The sequence below is a fragment of the Miniopterus schreibersii genome (assembly GCF_964146895.1).
Source record: "Miniopterus schreibersii genome assembly, chromosome: 16".
NCBI lineage: Eukaryota > Metazoa > Chordata > Mammalia > Chiroptera > Miniopteridae > Miniopterus > Miniopterus schreibersii.
Window position 1 is genome coordinate 22,004,253 of NC_138116.1, and position 11,727 is coordinate 22,015,979.

Below are 11,727 nucleotides of genomic sequence, written 5' to 3' on the forward strand. Positions count from 1 at the left end.
TAATTTGGGAAAGTGTTGACTTCATGTCTTCATATATAACCCTCATTTGTCCTCATATGTAAAATGGAGGTGACATGATAAGGTAAAGCCATACAAAATTGCTATTTTTGAAGGTCAAAAATGATCACATATTTGTCAGGTTCATGTGCATCAACCTTGTAGCTTCTACCTCATAGTGTTATTATGAAGAGTAAATGAGAAATGGCTGTGAAATACCTGGCACTCTGTTTAGTTCACAGCAAGTGTTCAATAAGTGGTGGATATTATTCTTAAGCAAATCACACTATTTTTAATTTAGTAATCACACTTAGAATCCTATTTCTGTACAAACATATATTGAAATTTAAATCCAAACTATTCACTTACTAGAATACAATAATAGAGGGAAAATTAATTTTTTCTGTAAACGTTTGCAAGGCAGTTACTGCTCGCTAAAATAATGCAAACAAGCTGAGAATACAATGAGCAAGTTTGTGTATCTGGCCTCTTTCACTTAGCGTAATGCTTTCAAGGTTCATCCACATTGTGGCATGTATCAGCACTTCATTCGCTGTTAGTACCAAATAATATTCTGTTGTATGAATATACCACATTTTGTTTATCTGTTCATCAGTTGATGTACATTTGAGTCATTTCCATTTCTTGGCTGTTATGAATAATGCTGCTCTAAACATTGTCTACAAAAGAACACATTGCATGATCTCATTTATATGAAATGTCCAGATTAGGCAAGTCCATAGAGAGAGGAAGTAGGTTAGTGTCAGGGGCTAGGAGGGTGGGGAGTGGGAGTGACTCTAATGGGGTTTCTTTTTGGGATGATAAAACACTCTAAAATTTTATAGTGGTGATGGTTGCACAATCCTGTGAGCACGCTAAAGACCACTGAATTGTACACTTTACAAGGATGAACTTTGTGGTGAGTTATAACTCATTAAAGCTATTACAAAAAATAGTGAGAAACAGCATTGCATATATTCACCACACAAAGGAAGAGAGAACCCAATGATTTATGCAGTTTAATATCATCAGGAGAAGCATTCTGCCTTGAAAAGAGTTTCACTTTTTAGTTTTGCTTTTAATCTACTCCCACTTCAAGCATAATATGCTTCATTCTTATTCTGCTCATCACTTACGATTGGAATGTGACTCTCAAATTATTCAAAGAGCTGAGCTGAGTATTAAAAGGCAGTGGAGACAATGGGGAAAGCAGATATAATTCACAGCCAGCAGAATGGTACCGATCCTGAAAATGCTATGAAATCAATCAAGAAATTACGTCAATCAAGAATCCAGGGGCCCTGGAAAGGAGATGTTTGCAGTTCATGAACAGGAACCGTGAGGGAGAAAGAGGTTTATTTGCATGGAACCTCTGTTCCATGAGGTTTAGTATAATTGAAATGTGTTACAATTTTCAGGAACATTAATGAATTGTTAGAAGGTGGTCTGTAGCTCGTAATTAATATGTTTCATGGTAAAGATGGCAGTAATGATGCTTTAAATATCCTAATGCTCATTGGATTTCACTTTTGCTGGCAATTTGCAGCTCCTTTGAGTAAAACACTTATGTTCAATTACAGAGACTGATAGATAAATGGGCTACCCCTCCCACCCCATCACTAGGAAGCACTAACAGTGCTTTCCGGTGGCCACTTTCTTGTAGGGAGCAAAAATTATAGTGACACTTCTTCCAAGACCTCAGCAGCATCTCCTTCTGGTGGGTGTTTATATACTTTCTTCCATTTCTTTGACTTCAGATGACACAACCTTGCCATCCACGACCTCTTGCACGACGGTCTTAATCTTCCTGGTCTTCTTTACATCTAAATTTAGATTTAAATATAAAATGTTAATTCAGACACACAACTCTGCTGGTTGATAATATTCATCTTTTAATTATTATTTGGTATGTATTTCCTTCTTTTAGAAAAAAGATCTCTTTCTTAAATATCTTAAGTCCACTTTAAAAATAAATGCAGAGAATGTGCCACTCTCCCCCAATTTATAAATTTTCTACTCTCCCCACCCCCAAAGAGAAATGCACAATATTGAATTAAGCAAAATGCACATTTTCATCTTATTTTTCATTTTCAAGATCTCAGGGTGTCTCAGGACAGCAATAGCACAGGGCCAAGAAAATCACCCCGTCATAGGCAATGTGACAAATTTCCCACAGGGAGGTTTTCTTCATGTGATGTGCTTGGTTTTCAGAATCCCTAGGGTAATATCTGCTCACTTGAGAAATGATTTCCCTTTACTTCTCACCAGTGGCGGATAATAAGTGGTCAGCTATTGAGTGAGAATTCAGTCTTATAGGAAATGGTTGAAAATTAGAACACTTACCTGCTTTCTCCCCCACGATGCTTAACTGATGTTCTGTGGTTCTGTGTTTTGTTTTTTTTTTAAAGAAAAAGAAACAGAAAAAAAAAGTGTTATTGATATTTTGAAAATGAAGCACCGTCCTGCCTTATTGTTTCAATGTAGAGTCCGAGTGGTGTATGTTTTAATCTTGTGTTTGCATTTCCCCCTCTTTTACTATGCTTGTTTCTTCTAACTTGAGTGTTTTACTTTTTAACTTGGAAAATACAGAGCTTCAAAACTGAGCCATTTAACATATGCTAGACATTTTTCTAATTAAAATAGTAAAACTACAATGGAAGTTGAAATCTGTGTTCTCTTGTGACTTTCTTGGGTGTGGGATTTGAAGACAGTTGCTGCTGCAACACCCATGATTCTTTAACTGGTTCCCACAGACTTCTGTGGCCTGTTGTGCAATTCATGACCTCTTGATGAGAATTTCAGAAAGTAATTTTGCTTTCAATTATGTATTAATTATAAAAATTAACATTAGCATAATCTTTATCATCTGTATAACCATCTTCTAACTGTCCTACAACACAACCTCAAGTACAAAGCCTGTATTTGGTATTTTTGGGGTGTATGTACTTTAGGGTGTATTTTTGTTTTGGTGTTGGCGTTGGTGTTGGTGTATGTGTGTAATTGATTTTGTGCTAGGGATTGTATTGATGCTGGGAAATGAGTGACAAGGTTTAATGTGTGGACATTGAAATAGCACAGTGTGTAGACATTGACACATATCCCTTGATTCTAAGAGCCTTACAGAATATCTTCTCCTTCCAGAAGGCGACGGTAAGTAGCAATTTCCTGCTCAAGCCGGATCTTTATGTCAAGGAGGTCATTGTATTCTTTGTTCTGGAGTTCTGCATCAGTCCGAACCTGCATCAGTTGGGCCTCAATGGAGTTGAGCAGTGCCTGGATGGCGGCCAGCTGGCTGTGATAACGAGCTTTGGTATCTTGCAGTGTCTGCTCCAAGGATTGTTTCTATGGGCACAAGAAAAAGTGGACGTTTCTTACTCGAGGAGTTAATTTAAGAGGTGGCTCAATTTTAATATCTTTTGAGAGGAATTTCTGTAGCTAGTTATCATGGGCATCATGCATATTTCTAGCTTTATCTCCCACTCTTCATCTAGGCAACCCCCAGTGGGCCAGCTAGGATCACTAGCTCTTGGGCGCTTTTGTTTGTGTTTAGCTTTGCACTCACTGTTTTCTTACTATAAATTGTATGATTGCTCTCAATACCCGCTTCCCCTCCCTGCGATTTATGGTGCCCCTCCACGCGGAGGATTAGACTTCCTCACCCTGTTGACACCAGACTTGGTATTATGACTTTCTTTGGCTAATGAGATGCAAGCAAAATGGACAAATGCCTTTTCTGAGAAGCTTTGAGAGTGATCACATGGTCCGACTATTGCTCTTTTCTTTGTGCGCAACAGTGGTGTGCCCCAGCTAGAGCGGCAGCCAAACCATGATGGATGCAGTGGTGCGAGCCACTGGGATTTTGAGGTTCTTACCACAGCATAACTTATCATGTGCTGACTGATTTGCTTTGTCTAGGATGTCTTTACTCCTACTCTCTAGCTTAAAAATTCACCTTAAGTTTTCAGATCTAGTTTAAATGCCACTTTCCCTGTGAAGTAGTCCAGATCCACGCCTTCCTCTGTATCGTTGCAGTACATGGCCCTTTCCCTTGACTTTTTTCTGTTCTTTCATTATAATCTATTGTTTGGCCTGTTTCCCTGCCAGTTCAGCAAGGGGAGGGGTTATTTCTTAGAGGGCTTTACATTTCTAAAGTTCCTAACACAGGCACTTAGTAAACACGCACAGCATTGAGAGTTGGAAGTTAGATGTGCTTTACCATATTGAGATGGGACTTGAGGTCTATCTCCAAGTTCTGGTAGGTGCGTCTCAGCTCCTTTACTTGAATCTCCGATTCTTTTAACTCTGCAGTGTTCACTGTGACTTGTTCTTGCAGAGTTAAAGTCTGAAATTCCAAAAAAGAAAAAATAAGGGAAAAAAGAAAGGAAGGGAGGGAGGAAGGAAGGAAGAAAGAAAGGAAAAGAGTTACCTCTTTTTGGGGGACAACTTCTACACATTTGCTTACCGTTTAGAATTATGCTATTACCTGTATCTCAAACTCTTCTTTGACCTTCTTAAGGTTCTCTTGGGCCAAGACTTCATATTTCTGCCTCATTTCATCCATGATGGCACTGAGGTTCAGGGCTGGAGCAGCCATCAGCTCCACACTGACATTATTGCCCAGCTGTTTGCGTAGGCTGTCCACTTCCTACGAGAACGAAAATCCTGGTTCATTATAGCCTGAAGTGTGTTCTTGGAAGAAGCTGGGCAGAAAAGACTTAATAATTATTGTTTTATGGGTTCTTTCACTGGGGGTGAGTCAAGGAAGGAAGAACATAATCACTTAGGCAGGGCTTTTTATGGTCCAGGTATTGCTTTAAGTTATTTAACCTTGACAGAAGCCCTAATGAAAAGAAGTTAGGGCTAACATCACCTTGCTGTCATTTCCTTACTGTCACCGCCACCAGGTCTCCTTCCTTATTATTATTATAGCCAGCCATTCCACCATTCCCAGTACCACTTCTGAATATTTTCTTACCTCCTGATGTTCTTTTCTGAGGAGAACCAGGTCTTTGTTCAGTTCTTCAATTTGAACCTCCAAGTCTGTTTTGTTTAGGGTTAGATCATCAAAGACCTTATTCAGGCCTTGGAGATCTGCCTCCACGGTGAGGCGCAGCCCTCTTTCAGTCTCATACCTGTGAATTAATTAATAAGCAGAGATAATTGAGTCCTTCTGAGGCCATCCTGGAAAAGATAAGGAGCTAGGTGTATGTGTGGTAGATGAGGATATCAGTTTCAATATATTAGTATGTCCCTCTTTGTACATTTCAAAAATGTTCCTGGGAATCTAGGAATCAGGTCATTTGCCCCATAATATAATCTCTGTGATTTGGTTAAAAAGACAAACAAACCCACCAATCTGAAATTACTATAAAAAGTTTCTAAATTCGAGGATATATTTAAAAAGAAATTCTAAAAAAATGTGCTTTAATAACTGTGTTAGCAAAGGGTTCTCATTATTGATATTAAAAAATGGTGAATTAAATTTACTTAATGAATATACACGACAATTTTATTTTTATTACTTTGTAAACAAGTGTATCCAAAGTAAGTTATCTTAAAAATTCATGCATTCTCTTCTACAATTTTATATACTCCCATTTTTATTAAAGTAGTAAAGTTCAAAAAATGATAATACAATAGGACACTTAGATGTTGACAGGAATTAATGAACTTTTACTGCTTTAATCTTCAGATAGGCTTTCTCTTTTTTTTCTTTTTGATTCCTTGTAGCGTTAAGATGCCACTGTTTTACAACATAAAGTACCCTTTAGTGCAGATGCATTGTGTACGAGGAAGCCCTAGTGGAGAAGCAGTTTCTGAGGAGCAGCTCTGCTCACATGTAGTGTGATATGACTACAAGAGAGTGAGCACAGTTTGAGCTGATTTAATCATAGTCCTAGCTCTTTGGATGGTCAGACTGTATTGTAAAACACTGGAAAACTAGAAAGCATCAAGAGTCACATCACCCCGGGGACTTTGGCCATACACTTGCAGGCAGTGGGAGGAACATGGATGACTCGCAGAATCACTATGGTAGACAAATGACTCTTTAGATAGCACAGGGGCACTTACGCAGAGTTTTAAATTGCTTTGTTGTTATCCCAAAGGGCAGAATTAGGCTCAGTATTTGAGAAGGTAGATGCCAGGTTACTAAAAAAGAATGTTCTAGCAACTAGAGCATTGGAAGTGCTCAGTTACACGCTGGGTGACCAAATCTTAAGACTGTGGGAGAGGCAAGTCCAGCTTTGAGTGCTGGGCTACACCAGATAGTTTCTAACACCCTTTAAATGCCAAGATCCTGAAAATATTTAGTGGCAGCTCCTTTACTAACAATGGGAAGCTAAGTGCCATGGTTTGTGAGAACCTACTTCAGCCTGAAGTCCTCTGCGGCCAGTTTAGCATTATCGATTTTCAGGACCCATTGAACATTTTGCCATTGAACATCTTTAATCTGGAAAACAAATGAGAAAGAATGACGTTTTCAACTGGATACAAGTTTAAAATGATCGCATTTATCCTCAGATACAACTACTATTATATCAAAGATGATGTTCATTTCTGTAATTTCCTCATGAAAATGGAGAGGAAGAATAATGATATGGGTACTTAACACAATAGGCTGGTAAAATGCAATGCTCGTTCCAGACTTGGGTCAGCTCTCTTGTTGTTTTACCAAAGGAGATTTTAAATTCAGCTTGAGGCATCAAACCTTACCGAGTGCCTCGCCTTTGTTCCTACTTAGAACATTCTTCTTAGCTCCTCTCACTCGGCGAACCCGTCCTCCCCTTCCACCTCCTCCACGTCTCAGTTAGACGTCCCTTGCTTCGAGGCTTCACGATTTCCTCGAAACAGAACTGGACGGGGGAACTGCCGGTGCCATCATTGCCCTACACAGTTCCTTCTCCCTGCTAACATTTGTCCCTCTGTGTGGGATGATTGTTGCCTTTGTCCATGCCTCTTTCCCCCTAAATCACAGTATGTTTACCATGATATTTCCCGTTGCCCAGCATGGTAACCAGCACTTAGTGTCTACTAAATATTGGCTGATGAATGGACACTTATGTGGTGGGAGTTGTGCTATGCACTGGGCCTGTCAGGATGCATAAGCCCCTGCTCTTAAGAAGCTGTCACCTAATGGGTGAATTCTCTAAGGTGCACATGGATCAGGAGTCTGCTCTTAGAAGATGTTATAATGACATGTCTCTTTCAGCATATCCCATCCTAGAGAGTACTGCCTTCCTTCAAATGCCAGGTCTATCCAGCTAAATGGAAGCAATAGCTGTGCCTATGGATTCGGGATGATCCAAAGCAGATTCAGAAACATGAACCATGAGACAAGTAGGCAGAAGGGTCGGCTGATTTTCAATGTGTTTAGTGAGAGCCTGAGAAGAATGACCTGTTGGCAGAAAGGGCATTTTAAACACCTTCGTCTCTCACATCGACGTAGTTCCTAAAATACCAGAGTAACTTCCTGTAGAATCTGAATGAAATCGTACTGATGTCTCGTACAGCACAAGAAAAAGAGACCTCCTGGTAAGTGGCCATTGCTCTAAAGGAAAATGAATGTTAAAATAGAAAAGGAAAGAAAAGAGACACTTTTCTTGATTAGATAAGAATATTAAAGCAATGAAAGTGCTCTGTGTCATATCTGAAATCTTAGGGCAAAGTCTTCTTTTATTCCATACAATCGATAAAACAGAGAACTCCACCTTTCCTGGATGACATGATTCTGATACAATTGCAATAAATCTGAATTGGGGGCAATAGACCATTTTATTACTGTTGAAGTGGTTTCTGCACTGCTTGCTGTTGATGACCAGATTATTAAGTAGGACTTTTAAAAACCCAGGTATCATTAAGGCCAATACCCCTTCCCCCCGTTTCCACCCCAATCACTTTATCGTTGAAATCTGTGATACAGTATTCTAATGCTTGTATCATACCATTTACACAAATGAAAGAAGGAAACTAAGTTGACGGGGGTTTCAAAAGTTGATGGAACTAGGTGAAAAACTAAGAAAAATTTATTATTACTTAAAAAGATTTAGCTTTTTCGGAAAAAAAAGAAAAAGGTTTACTATTCACTTAGCCTTGACTTGGTAAACTGTGACAAAAACACAGATTATAAGATTGGAGGATAACATTTTCATATTTCATATATAATTAGATTTTAAAAGTTTAAAAAGTATGATTTACAGCCATCCTATGTAGCCAGGTACTCCAGCATGAAGGGTAGATTATAGAATATTACCATTTTTATAGATGTTGCATTTCGGCCTAAGTTGCTTTACAGAGTCCATTTGGACCCACCTACTGTATATGCCCTGTTGATATATCATGCAGCTAAACAATGGAGTAGAAAACACAGGCATCGCCCCCTCACCTGAGATTTCAGCTCTTCGATTTGTTTGTAGTACGCACTGTAGTCCCGACTGGTGCTGGGTGCGTTTGTTTCGTACCACTGCTTGATCTGTATCTCAAGTTTGGAGTTGGTCTGCTCCAGGGACCGTACTTTTTCTAGGTAGCTTGCTAGGCGGTCATTGAGGTTTCTCATGGCCATCTTCTCATTGCCAAAAACCAGGTCCCCTTTGCTGAGATCATTCCCATAGCTCACGAAGCTTTTGGAGGTTGAGATGCGGGTGCCTTGGCCTCCAGCCCCCGCATAGACGCTGGGTGCAGTCCCCACGAGCTGCATGCCCCCTTTCCTATATATGCTGACTAGAGAGGCCTGTGAGGAGGAACTCAGGCTTCTTTGCAAGCTTCTGCGTGTGAAATCCATTGAGGATTCTAGAAGGGAGCACCTGTAGCTTCAGGATGGGTGGAGCAGAGTCTGTCCCTCTGTGGTGAATGAAGTAACCTTTTATAGTGTTCACAGGGAAGAAACTCCTCCTCTGCTGACATCTCACGTTAGGACTGACATCACAGTCCACCTTGCCTTGCTCCCCCCACCCCTTTGTACAGCAATCTGTTTAATTACATTCCAGAAATTACCACTAGAGGCATTTCTTAGAGGCTTTTCTCAGGGGTGATTTCTTTTTTTCAACAGAGGTCATGAAAGGAAACAAGAAGGCATGTTCTTTTAGCTCTTGCACCTGCCTTGGCAAATTTTTTTTCATCCTGATATACACAAAGAATATTTGCAGTCTCCATGAATAATTTAGGTACCTAAAAAGGCAGGTGTGGCTACATAATAAGTAAGTCAGGGCAGTGATAAAGAATGCTTTAGAAAAATTTTTTTAAAAAACATTATTCTTTTTTTTCTTTTTGGTGAGAACATTTAAGTTCTATTCTCTTAATAAAGTTTAATTATACAGTGTTACCTATTATAGTCACCATGTTTTACGTTGGATCCTCAGGCAGTATTCATCTTAGAGCTGAAAGTGTCCTCTTTGAACAACCTTTCCCTATTTCCTCCACCCCTGCCCCCTGGCAGCCACTTTTCTACTCTCTGTTTCTGTGAGTGTGATGACTTCTTTTTCTCCTCTTTCAGATTCCGCATGTAAGTGGCACCAACACAGTGTCTGTCTCTCTCTGTCTGGCTTATTTCACTTGCATAATGCCCTCAAGGTCCATCCGTGTTGTTCCAAATGGCAGGATTTCCTTTAGCCGAATAATACCCCATGTGTATGTATACAGAATATTGTATGTGTGTGCACCAACCAACACTCACTGAGTGTTCACCAAAAATGACTGGGCATGTCATAAGCAGATCTCACTACTTATTATAGAGCTGTAAATTACTCTGTAAATAGATGTCGCAGCTAAAACCTGTAGTGAAGAACTTTTTATAAACACACATTCTGTATAAGCGTATTCACAAGATTAATTTTTTTTTAAATTATTGCTTAACGGAGGAGAAGGGGTTTGATTCAAGTCACTGGAAAATTGCACTGTTTAAATTGTACACATTTTGTAGTGATTTAGTTTCAGCTAAGAGTTTCACACACCATGACACAGGATCAAGGTGTGTAGAAGCATTATTTAAATGAAGAATTAGCTTTATAGCTAGAAAGGAATATAAGTGCAGTTATTAAATGCAATAATATTTCAAGTTCTCTTCTTTAGCACAATTCTTCCGTATGTCTGGACTGGATCCACTTATGTTTCAGTGAAAGAGTTAAAATTTCATTAGAATGATTAAAATAATTTTGAATATTTTGGAGAAATATTCTCCAAATATTGTCCATGTGTTATTCCACCAATTTTTTGGCTAGTGTCTGTAGGTTTTTGAGATTTCAAATTTAAACTAAATATAAGACATTTGCACTATTTTATGGGGTTCAGTCATCCAATCTACTCATTTGAGGGGTAGATAAATTTCTTCTGTGATGACTCCCACATGTTTATGTAAGGCCAGGAGAATTTGATGGCTCCTCCGTCACACTGAGTTTTATGGCTTGGTAGGTTTTTATATCTTATAATATGATCACAGGAGAAATCAGGGAAGTATTTCACAGCAGCTCAGTTTTCTGAGTTACCCCTGAGGACTAGGTAACAAGTCCTGTTGGCTCTTGTTCATACATAAGTCAAGAATTTACAGTCCCTGATGTTCCAGGCTGTCAGATGACTGCATCCGTAAATATTTATTAGGTCCCAACTTCCTTATGACTAATAGGAGGCACATTTTTATCTAGTAGACAGACTCTGCTGAGGGTGTTAATGATTAATGTTAAGTATGGCCAGTATTTTGGAGAGTTATCATAAGCACTGTAGTTTTCAGAGGACTTTGATCCCCCCCCCCCCCCATTATGGACAAGCTATTGCAGCCCAGACGTGATACACAGAGAATCTGCAATCTCTTGCGGGGAGGGGTTGTCTGCCCCAGACATCTCAGTCAGGATGCGTCGCTCTGATTGGTTGCGAAGGATGGCGTATAGGAACTGTGGGTGTTTGTAGGCATTGTGGTTCTAGATACCTGGCTTAACATAAAGTTAAGTCAGAAAAAAATCATGGCCTCTGTGCATTAAAAATTGGTTTACTTAATGAAATAGTTACAAGTGAAATGATATGGTATCTTTGATTGGCTCGAAATAAAATGGGAAGGCCCAAGCCAGTTTGGCTCAGTGGTTAGAGCATCGGCATGCGGACTGAAGGGTCCTGGGTTCAATTCCAGACAAGGGGCACGTACCTCGGTTGCCGGCTCCCCTCCTCTCCTCTCCTCTCCCCTCCTCTCCTGTCCTTTCTCCTCCTCTCCCCTCTCCCGTAAGAAAAACTTTCTGTCTCAACCTTGGTGCTTTGTGCAGAGGGGGAAAAAAAACTTCCCTGAGAATTTGTAGCTACAGCCAGCCTGGCAGTTTGTTGTCTGTATTTACCCGTGTCTCTGTGTAACCTGAACACCTTAAATGGAGAATTTAGTTTGAAGTGGTTCCTGACCAGTGGTGGCTTTATTGAACACAGATAGCTGAGGACGTTATCCAGCATGCAGCTAAGGGGCGAGGAGTCTAGAGACGAAGGTTTAAGGAGGTGTAAATGTTCCCGATCCGAGTCCCAGCAGGAGAGGAGGGAGGAGGGGAAAGGAGACATTCAATGAGGCAAGAGTGAACATTTCCAGAATCGCTTAAAGAAACAAGTTCTCAGGTTGAGGGAACCTAATGAATTCCCGGCAAAATGCATAAAAACAAAGCACATTGGAACTGGAAACCAGGTACTAAAGAGAAGCTCTCCCTCTTGGAACCTTGTCTGTCACACAGGCAGGCAGCAGGCAGAGGGCAGAGGCAGTGAACACAGGAG

At 40.0% G+C, this 11,727-nt stretch overlaps 1 protein-coding gene across 3 annotated transcripts; it reads right to left on the reverse strand.

Annotated features, from left to right (window-relative positions):
- Window positions 1–1,722: 1,722 nt before the first annotated feature.
- On the reverse strand, window positions 1,723–8,779 carry KRT20 (keratin 20; the record flags this gene model as incomplete). Of its 3 annotated transcripts, none has more annotated exons than XM_081161336.1 (8): window positions 1,723–1,820; window positions 2,341–2,381; window positions 3,119–3,339; window positions 4,214–4,339; window positions 4,481–4,642; window positions 4,973–5,129; window positions 6,366–6,448; window positions 8,381–8,779. In XM_081161336.1, the coding sequence occupies 8 exons, from the start codon at window positions 8,774–8,776 to the stop codon at window positions 1,723–1,725; spliced, it is 1,284 nt and encodes a 427-aa protein (XP_081017462.1). The 3 variants fall into 3 exon arrangements, with proteins under 3 accessions (XP_081017462.1, XP_081017461.1, XP_081017460.1); XM_081161335.1 differs by having other exon boundaries at window positions 2,341–2,360; window positions 8,381–8,776; XM_081161334.1 differs by lacking the exon at window positions 2,341–2,381 and having other exon boundaries at window positions 1,723–1,840; window positions 8,381–8,776.
- Between the last annotated feature and the right edge of the window lie 2,948 nt (window positions 8,780–11,727).